General features: G+C 40.9%; 2 protein-coding genes across 4 annotated transcripts; both read right to left on the reverse strand.

The window, feature by feature from the left end:
* Positions 1-430: 430 nt before the first annotated feature.
* tmem35 (transmembrane protein 35) lies at positions 431-2,891 on the reverse strand. The gene is made up of 2 exons (XM_080900265.1): positions 2,691-2,891; positions 431-1,758 (listed from the first exon to the last, which is right to left on the reverse strand). The coding sequence occupies exons 1-2, from the start codon at positions 2,808-2,810 to the stop codon at positions 1,393-1,395; spliced, it is 486 nt and encodes a 161-aa protein (XP_080756391.1). The 5' UTR covers positions 2,811-2,891; the 3' UTR covers positions 431-1,392.
* Positions 2,892-5,748: 2,857 nt separating this feature from the next.
* On the reverse strand, positions 5,749-17,157 carry arl13a (ADP-ribosylation factor-like 13A). Of its 3 annotated transcripts, none has more exons than XM_080900613.1 (10): positions 17,023-17,157; positions 8,674-8,790; positions 8,428-8,498; positions 8,089-8,341; positions 7,850-7,955; positions 7,517-7,722; positions 7,332-7,440; positions 6,546-6,813; positions 6,342-6,458; positions 5,749-6,228 (listed from the first exon to the last, which is right to left on the reverse strand). In XM_080900613.1, the coding sequence occupies exons 2-10, from the start codon at positions 8,730-8,732 to the stop codon at positions 6,173-6,175; spliced, it is 1,245 nt and encodes a 414-aa protein (XP_080756739.1). In that variant the 5' UTR covers positions 8,733-8,790; positions 17,023-17,157; the 3' UTR covers positions 5,749-6,172. The 3 variants fall into 3 exon arrangements, with proteins under 3 accessions (XP_080756739.1, XP_080756740.1, XP_080756738.1); XM_080900614.1 differs by lacking the exon at positions 17,023-17,157 and adding an exon at positions 15,564-15,597; XM_080900612.1 differs by lacking the exon at positions 17,023-17,157 and adding an exon at positions 10,515-13,022.
* Positions 17,158-17,537: the final 380 nt, after the last annotated feature.

Here is a 17,537-nt window from a genome sequence, read left to right on the forward strand (position 1 = left end):
AGTCTGTACAGTGAGCCTGTTTGATTGTTGCTCATATGAGGGCTTTTTTTTTTTTTGCTGTGTCAGACACAGCTTTGAGTTTAGGCCATCAGGAGTCATCTTATGAGAAAATTCACATAAACAAAAAAAGGTGCGAAAGTCAGTCCCTTCTGACAATAATAACTTAATGCCAGCCTGAGTTAAGCAGCATTTTATAATAAACCAATCTATGTGCAATGGACAGAATAAAATGACCAAGACTTCTCTTGCAGAGCTGTTGCACACAGTACTTTTCTAGGTAGTATGTAGGATATGTGCTAATATGAAGGAATTACTTTGACAGGGACTGGCTGAAGTTATATAACAAGGCGCGGGGGGGGGGGGGCAGCTCGTGATTCATATTTAAGGTATTTTTAGTTAACTTTAATGGAATGAAATGCACTAGTCAGGCTGAGCTCCAATTCTTTATTTTAAGTATATCATTTACAGAAATATTGTGAGTCTCAAAATTGACAGTATTTTCAACCGCAGTAGGAATTATTTTCATATCTTTAGAGAAGAAGAAACAAACCCGTGATTAGAATTTAAGACTTCCAACTGTGAATTACAAATGGTAAAATTGAGTTTCAATGAGAAAATACTCTTCTGATTTGGTTGTGTTCTGCAGTACAAGCAGGCTGCCGACGTCTGAGGCAGCGAGCACCATCATTCCCAGCTAAACAACTTCAGTGTAATAACAGAACTGAAAGGATGATATTCAGCTTATTTTACTTTGAGAAGATTTCATGCGTACTTCTGCAAAAGTCTACTGAGATGAAAAATGAAAAAGGATTTATAGGTTGTTTTTTTAACTGAAGGAGTCACTGGGTAACACTGCATCAACATCAGACCTGGATATGTAAGACGAATTAAAAAAGTACAGCAAGTCCAAAATTCCCCTTATCAGTGCCTTTTTTAGTTTAAACTCTGTAAATTTGACCAAATTAAACATGCTTGAAATTCATCATTAACCTCTCCTACCTACAATATAAAAACAAATTAGAAAGAAAAACAACAAAGATTCTTCAATGAAAAACAGCATTCTCAAATCAACCTAAAACATAACAGAGATTCTTAGTAGAGTAAAACATTGAACACAGTGTAGGACTGAAATAAATAGGGAAACAGGGATGGATAAACGTGACAATGAGCTGAGCTCATCAGTTTCCAAAGGTACGATTGTCCACGGTTATGTAGAGGATGGATGGGTCAGGAGTTCTCAGTTTCACAGTAAGAGTGTAGAGGAGTAGGTGAGAGTCATCAGTCAGCAGCTGGATGGGACAGAGGATGTGTGTGTGTGTAGTATTATTACTAGGAGTGAATGTTTCCTTCAAAATTTGAATGACTACAATCCATAGACCAAGAGGAAAGACCTTAAGACTGCTTGACCTTGTTCTTTTCCTGATCGTTGATGTGCTGTTCCTCTCTGCTGTCCTCTCTTTCTGGCCGGTCATCACTCTGGCGAGCAATGAGCAATCGGCAGGTGAGCAGAATACCAAAGACTAGAGCGTGGGCGTACCGTTTCAGGGGGTCTCCTACTAGCTGGTGAAAGAAGAGCACAGCCAGCATGACAAGCAGCAGCAAGAAGTTGGCTACGTCCTTTGGCCGGCCTGGTACAAGGGTGAGAACCACCCCACAGCCCACCTCCAGAGAGCCAATGATCTTACGTAGCAGGACTGAGCTGATCCCGATCTTCTTCAGGCCCGGCAATGCTTTGGCATAACTCTTGTATGCCCTTTTCTAGAAAGAAAAAAGAAATCTTCATGAATACCTATAGTGTGTAACTTTGGCCTACAGGCTGCTATGAATGTCTTTTAGTGAGGCCATGTAAGGACCAGGTGGAGTCACCACACTCAGGTCAGCAGGTACAACATCTAGATGACAGTTTATCATCACTGTGGCTGCACAATGACTCTCCAGCCTATTGCTCACTATTGCTCACTGCTCAAGAAAACCTGCAAACTCATCCAATTATGATATTCAGTGAGCTTGGGAATGCAGTAATTAAACCAACAGGCATGCCATCGATGATCTTCCACAGGATAGTTCAACATCAGCACCCGCAGGTGCATCTCACAGAAATTGCTAGAATGCGCCACCATTGCTCTCCAACTGCTAAGTTGCTTCTCTATCTATCTTATCTATCCATCCATCCATGGGAGCTACAAGACATTTTAGGTTATAAAGGCCAATCTCTCACTTCCAAAACTGTTAATTATCCCGCATGCTTCTTTGTATCTTTAAGCTGAATTACAGCATGTTTTAAGAAGAAAGAAAAAGGAAGTGCTTTCATTCATTCATTATTCATCCATATTCAGCTAAGGATAGGCCCGTTTTAAACTATTTTATGTATGCTATCTGTTTACAGGGATGACTGCTAAAATAATTTGAGTCTTATCCTAAAACACGGTGGCTTAGCATGCGTGCTAAAAGTATTGTTGCAGGCAATAATAGCAGGTCATTTGTATAACCGTACAGGACTCTCCACTGGGAAAACAAGCAACAGACAGGCCTATTAAAAGAGCAACCCAGCATCTAAAACACTCATTTTCCCGTCCTTTTACTATTTAGGTCAGCTTCCCTACACATTGAGTCTGTAGTCACCGCAGAACAATGGCCTTTACCCCCCCAAAGATGCGGACACTTCACGGGTAAGACTCAACGCTACTCACCATTTCGTCGTATGCATCTTTGCTTAGTCTCGGGGTGAGCTTAATGGTCCCCATAAACACGAAAAATAAACCCAGAGCAAAAGAAAGAGCCACAATGGTTATTGTCCTTGGTGAAGCCATTTTTCAGTACCGTGCATGCGGCCGGGCGCTTCCCGCTGAGCTGAATGAAAGTCGGAACGTTTCCCAGTGAAGATGCGCGAGGGGGATGGGCTTCTGGATCTACCATAAAAATGGCGACCGGGGTCCCTGCCTGCTCCGCATCCAGCAGCAGCAGGAAGGGAGCTGCTGGATGCGGAGCAGGCAGAAGACCTACTTCTCATCTTAGTTTAAGAATAAGATTAAAGGGAAGGGACACGCATCCTACGTGAAACACTCATAGTGCTGAATTATGGCATTAGCTCACAGCCAAGATAAAAGCTCTGGGTTCAAGTTGCTTAACAACAACTTTATATGTGAGTTTTGTGCCTCTCTGCGATTTTAACGAAAAGAGGTAACATATAAAACCCACTTCTGTGCTATATGCTGAGATAAATGTTTGCATGCATTATCATGGGCATGAATGACATGGTAATTTTGTGCTTTCAATTATTTCCAGAGTGTGAATGGTTATGCAGCATGCGCCTTTAATGATTTTAAAAAACAACAAATGGGTGCACAGATTTGAAGTGGCTCAAATGTAAATCTGCATCACCACTGATATTTGCTTGAATGTCCCTTAATAAGTTGCACCTCAACTAGATGCTTGTGGGAGCCATCAACTAGCCTCTGACATAGTTCTGGTTGGATATTTGACCACTCCTCTTGGGAGAATTTGAAGTTTATTTAAATTGGTGGGTTTCCTGGCATGGGCCCAGCTTATAAGTGCAGTCCACAAATTCAGTAGGGTTTAACAGGGTTCAGGTTGAGAAGCTTAAAGTTGGCCTGCTTTATCCATTCCAAATCCATCCTCCAAATTTCAGTCGAGCTTGAAGATGTAGCAGGGGCTTCTTTCATGGTTGGCACCCTCTCAGCCCATGGTGAAGAAAACCTTGCTTCACTGTCAATAGTGACACTGGTGTTCCAGCAATTTCCATTTCATAACAGGCTTGAGCCTTGCTGGTCGCTGGGTTGCTCCTGAATATCCTGACAAATTTTCTCTCATATCTGGGTGCCAGATATTCTTCCTGACCTTGGTGAAGGTCACATCTAAAGGACTTATACAATTGTACATCTTTTTGGTGACTGTTGAGGTCTTTGTAGTCCAGGACAGACCAGCATAAGCCCTCACAGTCACCACTGATGTAGACAGGGAGCTGGTCTGCACTGACATCTTCCCGATGTCAAAGATGATTTGCTTTGTTTTCCTGGTGTTCAGTGTCAGGTTGTTTGCTGAAATCCAAACTAACAATTTCAGGATCTTATCTCTTTTGGTAGACTTGTCACTATCTGAGATGTGTCCACAAACTGTGTTATCATTTGGTAATGTGCTGATGGTGTTACTGGTATAGGCTGGACTGCAGTCATGGGTGTAAAGAGTAAAAACGGGGATCACTGGTCACACAACGGACAAAAAGGAGAGCAGTTGTAGAGTTTCATAGGGAGTAGTAGGAACTAAGGCAGCAGGGTTGAATGAGTCTGTGCGAGAAGGTGCTCTGCTCCCTTCTGTAGTATGGAACGAGATGAGATGAGTCCATGATGGAGAGCAGTTTGTCGAGTGACCTCCTGTCGCTCACTGACTGAAATGCCTCCGGATTCTGGGCAATAATGAATCCACCCTTGTGTATTAGTTTGTTGACGCCACTGGCATCTCTGATACTGCCCCCACCCCCACCCCCCACCACCAGACAAAAGGAAAATAAATTCCACTATGAAAATGTGGTATCATTGCAATCTGATGATTGGTTTAACATCAGCTTTCAGTGAGTGAACCATTGACAGGCTGTCAGTGAAAGCTGCACTCAGCGATCTGCAAACTGCGAGCAGCTGTGGAAGCGCGACAGTCCTGCCTCCTGTGGAGGACATGGCTGCTAATGCAAATTCATGTTTTCACACATCATATTTGCACATGTTAAAGAAATTAGACATGAAATGTTGACACAGCTCTTTCACTTATTTTGCAGCCATTTCCTCCTGCGTTAATTGGCAATTTTCTTTTGTCTGCACAGCTTTAGAAATAGGATTTTTGTAGATTTTAAAGATTGAGTTACAATTAAATGAAAAATAAAGCATATGTTGCTAATGTCGCCAGACTTTGGCATTTGATGATCAGAGCACCGGGTGGTATTTTAGGATCCTAAAAAGAAAAGCTTCCCTAAATATCCCTTTTATATAGTCACTAGTTTCTCTTACAAATTGAGCAGGTTTTTATAAAAGACAAAAGAAATATCTGTTTAATGTAAAATGTGAGTCTATAATGTATTTAATTTACCATTCAACCACTCCTTAAGCGAACACCCATATTTCTATGAGAGCTGTTCAGCTTATTTCATCATATTTGATTGGATTTATTATACTTTTCTCCTTGCAGTAATAATGCTGTGACATATTTTAGGACAGCACTTTCACCAGTTTAATATGAAAAGGTCCAAAATTTATCAGTAAGAAATGAAGAAACCACAAGCTTCATCATAACTGATGATCAGGACCACCGAACAAATCACAATTATCTACATCTTTTGTTCCTTTAGTAGGTTTTGCTGAAAGCTATTGAAGTGCAGCTGATATGGATGAAACTCACAAATCATTCTGCCAAAGCCAGAAACTGCAGAGCTAAGTCTCAAATCTGTCGAGCAATCTGGTAAACAGTTTCTCCAGATGGAAGAAAGGTGGAAAAATGCATGACTAATTATCAAACGACACCTAAAAGTACAGATTCAGCACCTTATACTACATTTAAGCCGTTCAACCACCTTATCTTCACACCAGTTAACATCACGTGAATGTTTCTGGACTGTGGGAGAAAACAGAGGAGGATTGTGCAGCCGCTGCCCAGCACGAGCCAGTTTCCTGAAATTATGCAAATGTATTAACAAATGTTTATTATATAATATATACTAGTGTATTATGCAAGTGATCCACTCAACAATATGCAGAACGTTCCCCAGTACACTGTTTATTATGGGAAAATGTTTAAACAATAATTACAAAAAACAAAACAGACAAACAGTTTAAAAATCCAGTTTTCTTTTCATTCAAAACTGCAAAAATGTATATAAACAAAATCCTCTTAGATGTATTGGCCGTGTACACAAGTTTATATTTAACACATTTTATTTTTACAATGTGATATTATTTTATCAAAGCACAACTCTTCAGACCTGCCCTTCACTACACTTCGGAGTCTGCAAATTCCCTCCAAAGGTTCAGGAATCAGGTTGAAAGTCTACAATATGGAAAGAGATACAGAAATAGTAGTGTGTGTGTGAAGGGATGCAATGTGTTGTGTACGTCTGCTGTGGACCCACATCCTCACTCAGATGGCAGGACACACGCACGATTCACTCTCACTGTCCCTGATCCTGACGCTCTTTCAGAGCTAGTATTGCTTTCCGGTAAAGATCTGTCAGGAGACAGGTTGAACTTATAATATTAAAACTGCGATTTCATGCTGTCAGAGTCCAAAGTGTGGTTAGTGTGTTTTATTGTTGGGTGGAAGAAGTGGATGAGGCTCACCAAAGGTTGCAGAAAGGTCCACGGGCTGCGAATAAGCTGCTGGCATCTCCTCTGTGTTGATCTTGTTTTTTCTTTTCACTTTCACAACTCTCTTCTTCTTCTTCTTTTCTCCTTTAACTAGACAGAAGACAAAAAAGTAGATTTGAGATTCTTAAACAGCTAACCACTAAAACTGAGTGTAATCCAATCACTGCTTTTGGGAACCTTTCAGTGGTTTCTCGTCATTCTCTGGTGATTCTGGCACATCCAGCGTCTCTTCTTTCACCTTTGTTTTGCGTTTAAGTTTGTCCTTTTTTGGAGGGATCAGAGCACTGCTGGCTTTGTCTCTGTGACCAGAGTTATCTTGCTCTCCTTCATTGGCGTCACCGTCCTCTTCCTCTTCGTTCGGCGGTCCCTCATCTTTTTCACCTTCCTTCACCTTAACTGTCTTCTTCTTCTTCTTTGTCTTTAGCTTCTTTTTCAGCGAAGTGTCCTGGAAATAGATTTAATTTAAAGCAAAGTGCAGTTTATACACCTGCCACATCACCAAAATGAAAATTCAAAAGAAGAGAATGGGAGAATTTGTTCTCCAAAGCTGAGGTGGGCATTTTTCTGTATTTCTGAAAATGCAGACTATTAAACGAATTGTGCATCCCGACATTTAGACTTATCATCAATAGAATTGGCAGATTAATCATTAATCGTAGCCCTATTGAAATGAATTTAAAACAGAACATTTAATGCAACAGATAAAATCATAGTAGAGCAAACACATGAAGGCAGACAGCATCTACATGTGCGGTTTAATACAACCCAATACAACAGATATGCCACAGAAACAAATTTAGGATTTAGGAGTTTTTGCTTATACAAGTTTTAGTGTGTTTCTTTGAGAATCACCATCATTATTTGCGATGGTACCATCATTATTCTATGAAGAATTTATGGCCTAGCTGCTGATCGCATTACATTTTATAAGGTTTTATAAAGAATGCAAGACATTTTTCTGACCTTTTGCAGCATATTCCGAATGGGTTGCAGCTTTCCTTCGCTCTTGGGTTTTTTCTCCTTGTCTTTGGGCCGATGAACCTTGCGCAGATCTGACTTGCTGGATCTTATTCTGAGGTAATAACAAATTCATGTTAAGACATTAATGCCTTTATCTGCAATATTTGAGCTCTGAAGGCCTTTCTTACCGTTCGACCTTGGTTTTTCTTTGCACTTTCTCTGCTTTTCCATTCCTCTCCCTCTCTCTTGGCTCCAGAGGCCGTTTGCTGTCCTGAGCTACACGAGCACACAGCTCTGGATAATCCAGACAAACAGCTCGCAGCAACCAGCGAAGACCTCGCAGAGTCTTTCTGTCTGACCAGCGCCGCAGGTCCATTAAGGCTGAACAAGGCTCCTGAGTGGAAACAGAAAGAAAGCTCAGTTTCTTTGCACATCTAAGGAGTCCCCCTTTAATGCAGCGCTGTCTATATTTTATTAAATAAGATTTAAGCCTGATTAGATCATTTTGAAATATTACTTACAATATGGCACAGAGAGCGGCTCTGGTTGACCAACTTCTCTAAAGACAATATCTCAATCAATTCACTACCCAGCAAAGCATTCATTTTATCCTGTTTGTTGGCCAATCTGAAAGCAAAAGAGAAGTGTCACAATTAATATTTTGTTCTGTATTTTTACATGTGAGCCACCAGGGGGCATTGTTTGCACATGATTTGAGATCTGATGTAAAATTCAGACATATAAAACAGAATGTAATTACACTAGTAGAGGTTTTCCTGCTACCCTCGGCTGCTTCAACAGGTCCGAAAGAACCTCCCTGACTTCCTTTATCCTCTGCCTGTCACCAGAGTCCACAACAAAGATGATGCCATGAGCCTCTCCATAGAGCTCCCTCCAGGTGCCACGGGACTCTGCTGATCCTCCAACATCCAAGAGTGTGACCAGGTAATTCTCCACCCTCAGCTCATGTCTAATGCAGCCATGTGTGGATCCTGATTCGACAACATTGGCGACTGAAGGGGGGAAACACAGGTGGTTACTTGTTGTATTTCTGAAATAAACACTTGAGGTTGAACCCTTGGTAAAGCCACATGCATACCTCTTAGCATGCCTCTGATGGAGGATGTTTTTCCCGCTTTGTCAAGACCAACCACAAGAATGGTCACTTTCCTGCAGACGAATGCATATTGATATTAGCTTAAGATGACTTCTGTGGATTTTAGGAACAATCAATGAGCTGATGCTACAAGAATGTCTAAAAATAATCTCCTCGAGTGATTGAGAGAGGAAGCGTTTTATTTTTAGTAAGTTCAGCAGGAAGATTGCGAAAGTGTAATATCTGTACCTGATTGGCTCCTGTATTTTGGAGACCCAGTTGCAGCAGTTGCTCATCAGGTTGAACATGTTTACTTGAGGTGAGCAAGGTGTGCACAGTGGCCACCATCTTTTCTGGAACTGGTACCTGCAGACAGATGGTAAATCTCAGTGTGACTCACACACACATACGCAGATAAGGCTGGAAGGTTGAGTCACTTGGGAACGAGGCCAGATCCATCGCAAAGATGCTTTGTGTCTGTCTCCTGTGGACTTAGGAGACGTTTACAGATGGTCACTCGCGACAGTGCATTCACTGCCCAGGGTTATCCAGGGCGCGGCTTCCGGGCCAGTAGAAGCCCTCATTGGAATTTTATATGGCCCTTCATGAGAAGGAAAGAATGCACTACTTTAAACAGTTCATGTCTATGCATGATAGTTGCAAAAAGCAAGACTGCAGGCACATTTGTCTTTAACATAAACTCTTCTGTCCACTGAAGCAGATAAAATTTCCTAAATTTGATGTGAAGACATATAACAGCCCCCTCATTAACAGGTAAACAACCGTAAACCAAGTCATAATTGAAAACATGAAACACCATGCTCTCTACTCCAACTAAAATGTCCATTATGATGCAACTTATCCATGTCGTCCTCTCATTTAGCCTCCTGGGCATCACAGTTCTGAGAATCCCACCACTAACACCAGTTAGTCCACCATAATAGCTAATCTAATTTTGAAAGCTTTTTTTTTCTTTTCCTTCTGGAACCGATGATCTATCAGAACTACATCAAGGATTTCTCAACAGCCACACTCTTCACAAATACTTTCTTAATTGCTAACATATCTAACATATGGGCTCAAGCCTCTCCAAGTACCCCTGAGATAGGCCATTACAAGCAAGTATTGCATGATGTTTCTCAGTAACTTCTCTTGATATTGTCTTTATGCCACTGAATGTGTGTTTGCCTCATAGAAGCTCTCTAACATGTCATTGGATGCATGAGCAGTCATCCAGTCATCCTGAAACTTCCCAATAAACACACAGCAGGTGCATCTGAGGTAGGGCATGTGCTAAAAACACACACACAAGCAGATCTTCCTTTGTCAAGTGCATCTGTTCAGGTCCTGTAATCTGCTAAAGCCAGTTTAGAATGGCCTGCTTTTACAGTGTTGTTAACAAGCTGCCCCATGTTTGTACTGGCTGTAGAAGAGGCCGCCCCTGTTTCTGCTATGGTGTAAAGAGGACTGGTTTTCATATCTCATTGTTTTAGACATTTAAACCAGATTAGTTAGTCATGAGTAGTTTTGAAACACAAGGGAATCACCAATCCAGGGTACTAAATGTGCATGTTGCATGTATTAATTTCAATGACTTCAGTACATTTTAGGCATCACACCCATGTAGCGCACAAAACATAACATTAAATTGTTTATAAAATACAAAACATCAGTTAAGTTTTATCATTTTAAGAGGCATAAATAAAGAAGAAACTGGACTACTAACAATGGAAAATAAGAAACAGTTTTATCTAATTTGATAAAAATCCCAAATAATCAGAACAAAAGATTAAAAAAAACAACTTTTTATGAAAACTTTTAATCTACCATAAAAGAACGGTTAATCAATTTGGATTCCCCACTAAAACAAAGCAGCAGTTATGACTGATATTTTTTCTACATGGGAAAAACTGCCCTGAAAAAAATCATTTTTCATACAAACACCAACAGTGTCACATGCCTGGTAAAATGCAGTGACTCTATAACTCACAGAAAAGCATTTTAAATTCAGCAGGAGCTATTAGCTGACACCACTACATATAAAAGTTGCAAATTTGAAAGATTTAGCCTTCTGCTCAATGAATACTCACAGAAGTATGTCTATGTCCATGCATTTGTTTGGGTGCTCGTCTTCACTGACATCTTGTACCCATCGGCTACAGAACTAATCAGGCTCACACTAAGCCTTTGGTCACCCCATGTGGGAGGTGCAATCTGGAAAATGTTGTATTGGCTTTTCAACCAATCCCAGAGCTCTCTGAACCAACTTCTAATCCCATTGGATGGCGTGGTCCTTCTGGAACTCGACCAAATGAAGGCGCTTATATCCACCCCCGGAAAACTAAATTTGTCGAGTGGTGTGATCTGTGGCGTGCTGTGATCTCCTTTTCTTGGTCAAGACAGAAAGTGGTAGCAGAGATGGATTTAGGCTGCACAATCTCAGTCTCTCAGTGAGATAATGACACTATGAGGGCCGTTTAGTGTCACACTGAATTTACAATTAAAACAGAAAGATTACAGCCACCTAATATTGTGTTGTGCCTCCTTGTGGCTTGAGAGCAGATCAGACCCATCAGTGCTTGGACAGAGGATGCCTGGGGGTGTCCTAGTGGGATAGGCAGCTATTGGGGGTGCAAGTGCACTAGGAGAGGGTGCTTTATAGGCAGCAATGTTTTTATTGCTTGGGTCTTGTAAAAATAACATCCTTGGGAACCCTACTGAAGGTTTATCAGGAAAACATAAAATGCCATTTGGATGTTTTCTCCTTTTTTGGCTCTCCTTTGATATCTTTTAGCTTTTATGACAAGAACTTACATGAAAAAAATTCTCTTTAATGTGAAAGTAAAAACAGATTTATACAATTAAATAAAAATATATCATGTAAAATAAGTTACTGCATAAATATTTCCCCTCTTTTAAAGTGACCGATCTAATTCAAAAGCGGTCCAGCCAGATGGTTGCAGCAACTGCACAATTTGTGAAATGGATATCACCTAAGTGCAGTGAATGTGTCTCAAGTGATTTTAGTACAAAGGCACCCATGTCTGGAAGGTCCAGTCACTGGTTAATCAATATTTCTGGCTACAGTTACACCATGAACATAAAAGAAGACCTAAAGCAACTCAAAGAAAAAGTTATTGAAAAGTATAATTCAAGGAATGGGTACAAAAAAAATCCAAGTCACTGAACATTCCCTGGAGCTCAGGTAATGGAAATGTAAAGCGGCACATGTGTAAGTCAGCCTAGAGCAGGTCATCCTCCTAAAACTGAGTGACTGTGCAAGAAGAAGAGTGGTGAGGGAGGCCACCAAGACAGGACACCTATGACCAGTCAGAAGTGCCTAGAAAATTATTTGCTAGTGCTTAAAAAAAAGGTAGAAAAATCTCTTCGTTGCAAAGAAAGACCCAAATCTCGCATTCATCCAAGGGCATGTGGGAGACTCCGCTGTTGACTGGAAGAAGGTTGTTTAGCCTTCAGACTAGATGCTATGTTTTGGTGCACATCAAGCCATGCACACCATCTCCACTGTGAAACAGGGCGGTGGCAGCAGCAGGCATTCAAAGGCTTGTAAAAGTAGAGGGAAATCCTGGAGGACCGTCTGATTGAGTCTCCGAGGGAACTAAGAATCATTAGCTTTTATTCAGCAAAAGCTACACAGCTATGCAGAAATGGTTTAAAAACAACAAGATGAATGTTTTCAATCAAATCAAAAAGAGTTGTTCACACCTGATCCCCATGCAAAAATAGAGCAAAACTGGCGTTCACACGTGTGAGGTTAATGCTTCTATTGTGGAAAAATATGGCTATACTGGAAAGGGGTGAATATTTCTGCAGCCAGTTACTTTACATGATAAATGTTATTTTAAGTGAAATTAATGTAGAAGTCTTTCTTTTTACTTTGACATTAAAGAGGGATTTTTTCTACTTTTTAAAGCCAAATTATAGTGACCATGATTCTATTTATAAAAGGAATACATGGGAAAATATTCTAGGGAATTAAAGGGGAACTGTAGATGAGGCTGGATAATGAAAAAAAATGCAACAATTATTAGCGGATGTATGCTCCTTTATGCATATCTGTGTGCATAATATTGTGCATATGATTTTGTTTTTCATTTTCTTTCTTTTATTTTTAGGGTGACTTTTTACCATGTCGGCTGGGATATTACTTGTGACTTTTGAGATCTTTTTGTCTTAATTTATTCCATTTCTCAAAGAGCACAACAACAGCAAACAGATAAAGATAAAAAATGTATTGAGTGTGAATAATTAGGAGGAAATAAATAACGTGTTATTTTATTTATGTTTTTTTTTCTTTTTAAAAAAAAGAAAAGTCAAGTTTGTTTACATATTTATTTATGTAACAGCCATTCATTCTAACATTAGGAAAGCATAATCTGAATATATTACATAATGGTATTAATACCCTAATTAAGCCGCCCGATACAGTTTGTGTGTAACATCATCCGCTAGATGGCGTCATAGACACCGGATCTATTATTGTTGCCTGTGACTGCTGTGCACCATACAATCTAAATCCAGAGTTTTTCCTGGCTCAGCATTGGCTCAGAATCCACACAAGCACAATCACTCCGAGTATATTAAAGGCTGTGTTGTCTTGTTTTAATCAAATCGATATATTTTCTTGCTGTTTCTGACCATTTGTAAACAAAAGTGTGAATGAGTAAATGACAACCAAATTTTGTTCTTTGTCTTTAGTAGATAAAACTCTTTATGAAAAATTCCTCAGTGCAGGTAAAACCCTTCAATACTATAAATTAATCTCAAAACAAGTCACCTTAAAGATTCCCCCAAAGCCCGATGCTCAGCGAAAAACCCACACATAGTTAAGGGTGAGTGAAAGAGGTGGGGTTTCTGCAGCCATGATTTAATTTGTGAGCAAATAAATATGTAATGGCTTCTTTCAGAGACTGGGATCAGTGGCTTCTGTGAGAGCTTTATCTCATTATGTCATTAAACCGACTTCCAATCAGCCACTGCCTCCCTCTGCTGAGTAAACTCATCCAAAGCTCTGACCACAGCCCTGCGTCAGCTGACACACACATACACACACGCACACACAGTGATAAACAGCAGCAGTTCAGCACCACACCCCTATCTCCTCCTGTTGTCCACACTGCTATCATGTTTCAAAGACCCCCAACTTCCAATATTGCTACTGCTTCTCAGCTTACATTAGGCTGCTTTTCACATTCTGGTTTGAAAAACTGTCGAGCGAACTGTTAGATGTTTTGGAAAGTAATCAGTGTATTAATGAATGTATGCTTGGGATTGCATTGCTCTTTCTTATGTACACATTTGGACAGACCCAGGGTGACTGTTAAAAAACTGTAAACAGACAACCAGCGCACCCTTTTCCTGACCTGACTGACCAATAACACGGTAATGTAATAGAATAGAATAGAATAGAATAGCCTTTATTGTCATTGTACAGAGTACAACGAAATTGGAGTGCCACTCCCTTGGTGCAAGTTTCAATAATAAATATAAATGTAAAATATAAAAAGTACAAAAAAAAACAATCGTAAGTACTCAAACAATAGTATGTACAATATATACAGGATAGCAGCATTAATATAATGACAGTATGAATAGCAGCATAATATAATGACAGTGACGGTATGGAATAGGTTCAATTGTTTTTGTGCTTATTTACTACGGTGGTAGCTCTGGGAAAGAAGCTATCCCTGAATCTGTTTGTCCTGGTTTTATGTGACCTGTACCGTCGGCCTGACGGTAATAGTTCAAACAGTTGGTTGCTGGGGTGAGAGTGGTCCTTGATGATATTGCCAGCTCTGCTGAGGTACCGAGAGTTTGCAGTGACCTCCAGGCTGGGCAGAGAGCAGCCAGTGATCTTCTGGGCTGTGTTGATGACCCTCTGCAGTACTTTCCTGTCTGCAGCTGAGCACCCTGCATACCATGTTGTTATGCCGTACGTTAGGATGCTCTCTATGGTGGCTCTGTAAAATGTCACCAGCAGCCTCTCCTCCAGGTTGTTCCTCCTGAGCACTCTCAGAAAGTGGAGACGCTGCTGGGCCTTTTTAACCACCGCTGTAGTATTTGCAGTCCAGGAGAGGTCATCAGATATCTGCACGCCCAGAAACCTCATGGAGTGTACCCTCTCCACACAGCTCCCGTGAATGTAAAGTGGGGCCGGGTCTGCTCTGCCCTTCCTGAAGTCCAAGATAAGTTCTTTAGTTTTCGTGGTGTTCAGTTGGAGGTTGTTAACTGAACACCACTCAGTCAGTCTGTTGACCTCATCTCTGTAGTCTCTGTAATGTTAGGTCCCTTTCGCAATGCCAGGCATGATTAGTTACAGGGCAGCTGATTAGACGAGAAGAGGTCACGTTTGGGTGAGCTGTGTTGAAAAACTGGAAAAACTTCCTCTGGTTTTTTGTTTGTTTTTTTTTGTAGAGAAGAGGAAATTATGGCACAATGCTATAACCACAATGGTGTAAACTGAGCTTCTTTTCTTTTCTAGTTCAGCAAAATAAAAAAGGAGGGTGGGGGCTTATTTAAAAGCTTTTGGTCCACCAGCTTTTTAATCTAATTGATCAGAAAAGGTGAAAATCCCAGAAAAAGGCTCAGATACTAACTGAAATGAACCCCCACACTGAAACCTAAATGTGTGGTTGAGTGGAGGTGTCAGGCAGTTCACTCCAGCTTGTGGCTTTCTCATGCTCCTTGAACAGTGATAACCCTTGTTTGCGTGAATAGATGAGCAAACAACCAAATGGTTCCCACTTGTACTGCAGAGCGCATTGACTAATGAGTGCCCTTCTAACAGTTACATAGGGGGGAAATATCTCTGTGAGACTGAGTGCAGTTTTAGGAGTTCCCTGCAGCTGTTTGTGTGCCTGCTCCACTCTCAGGCCTGAAGGTTACTACAATAGAACCAAGCCCGGCCTGCATGTGGCAACTAAAAATGGAAGTGAAAATGATCTCTGTGCTCTCGCCCTCACAGTGTTTTTCCATTTGTATACTCTATGCAATAAAAGTGTAGTGCTGTTTCTCACTGTTTTACCTCTGTGTGTGAGAGAGGAGAGGTTAGTCTGAGAATAAAACACAACGATTGTTAGGGTTTGTATAACATTTTCTAACAGATTATTAGTACTTACTGAAGATGAACACTGATGCACTCCTCCTTCAGTTGTAGTAGCTCTAGTGCCAGTGGGAGTTTTCCTATGCAGCCAGCCACATGTTTGCCCACTGAAATTAAACCTTAAACACTTTTTAAAACTTCTATCTCCTTTGTTTTGCTATATTTTAAACAAAGGCTGACTATCATTAAAAGTTTCTTATCTCTGATATCTACTAATTAGGTACATACTCGTTTGATTAATCGTGAACCATACTGTATTTCATTGACAGAGTAAACTGCACTTTAACAATTACAAATAATCTTTATAATATTCCCATATTGTGTGTGTGTAGCCTATATTTTTTAACAGTGTTGGGAAGGTTACTTTTAAAATGTATTCCACTACAGATTACAGATTACATGCCCCAAAATGTATTTTGTAACGTATTCCATTACGTTACTCAATGAGAGTAATGTATTCTGAATACTTTGGATTACATACTATATTTTCATGCTTTTTACAACTACATGAATGTACTATTGCTGTGTGATTTATTACTATTACTGAAGGTCCGCGGCTCCGAACCGTAGTAAAGGACTTCTGGCTAATACTCGGTTCGAGTTGGGCTAGTAGCCGAAAACTAGCTTTACTTTGTTGTCTGGGTCAACTTTTCTAGCCAGAGACAGAGAGAGGCGTTGAAAGACTGCTGCAACGGAACTTATTGTTTCAGAGGAAAACACGAACACAGCGTACAGTCGAGTCTTAATAGCTTACTTACAACTGGGCTCGTCAGGCTCTCTTCTTGGCTGCAGTGGTTATTATTATATTTACATGCTTCCAGCTCCCGTTTCTGCTCGATGACAGCTCATACTTTTCCACTCTCCTTCTTCTTCGTCCTCGCACTCACAGACACATAACGTGTCGCAGTCCATTCTCCCTGCAACACGGACTACACTGCCCACGAGGCTACATTCTTTAGGGCTATGCCTGTAGCATTCTGCCTATTAGCTTAGCACAACAACAACAACAACAACAACAACAAAAAGGCCTCTCTCACCCAGGAAACACACAGTCGCAGAGAGAGCGTCACCCTGTAACCACGGCAACCATAACGCTGCCGCCCTGCCTGGAACAACGGCACATAACTGTCAAACAAAACCCAAACAGTCCTGACCCGCAACAATATGAAACAGGAAAATACCACCGTGTAATCCATTTATTTCAACAAAGTAATTGTATTCTAAATACCACCTTTTTAAACGGTAACTGTAACGGAATACAGTTACTCATATTTTGTATTTTAAATACGTAAGGCGGTACATGTATTCCGTTACTCCCCAACACTGTTTTTAATATGAGTATATGTCACCACTTCTCATTTCCTTTCCTTCCACCTCGTGTACTCATTTGTGCACACACTCAGCATGTTGAATAGTCTTCCTTGTACCCGTGTATTGCCCATATTTGGGGGAGTTTACCTATAACCCCATCTTACCTTCAATGAGCTCGTCTTATTTATTTTGAAAGCTGCCACCCATCATTTCCGGTGCCTCTCTGAGTTTCGGCCTGACTTGACGCAGCTGTTGCATGAAACACTGAAAACATGACCCGACAACAGCCACACGCCAACACGGAGGCACTCAAAAAACCTCCAGCCCGGAGCCAAGTCCTCTCTGTTTAACCAGGAACAAGTACGAGCGATCGGAACGCTTCAGATCACCGCCGAGTTTAGACGATCGTCGGGCGGTTGGAGTTATTGTGAGGGTGTATGACTGGGCTGAACTTTGCCAATCCTGCACACTGACGCTGCACAAACGGACAGTGAGGTGATTTCCATTTGGCCAAACGCGGAGACACGGAAACGCAATATAAGACGACGACGACGACGACAGGAAAACAGAATACAAAAGCCTCCGGGGGGAGTCGGGGATGAGTGAATGCCTGCAGTCGGATAGTCAAGTTATACGTAATGAGGAAAGTTTGGAGGGACAGCGCATCAAAGGAAATATT

The sequence above is a fragment of the Rhamphochromis sp. 'chilingali' genome, assembly GCF_963969265.1.
Source record: "Rhamphochromis sp. 'chilingali' genome assembly, chromosome: 13".
NCBI classification, from domain to species: Eukaryota; Metazoa; Chordata; class Actinopteri; order Cichliformes; family Cichlidae; genus Rhamphochromis; species Rhamphochromis sp. 'chilingali'.

Excerpts from the sequence above, each read along its gene's own strand:
- tmem35 (XM_080900265.1), bottom strand. The coding sequence starts at position 2,810 with ATGGCTTCACCAAGGACAATAACCATTGTGGCTCTTTCTTTTGCTCTG. Across the intron at positions 1,759-2,690 it reads AAGATGCATACGACGAAATG|AAAAGGGCATACAAGAGTTA; the intron begins GTGAGTAGCGTT and ends TTTTCTTTCTAG.
- arl13a (XM_080900612.1), bottom strand. The coding sequence starts at position 10,534 with ATGGACATAGACATACTTCT. Across the intron at positions 8,791-10,514 it reads ATGGACATAGACATACTTCT|GTACCAGTTCCAGAAAAGAT; the intron begins GTGAGTATTCAT and ends ATCTGTCTGCAG. Across the intron at positions 7,956-8,088 it reads GCAGGAAAACCTCTACTAGT|ATTGGCCAACAAACAGGATA; the intron begins GTAATTACATTC and ends TTTTGCTTTCAG.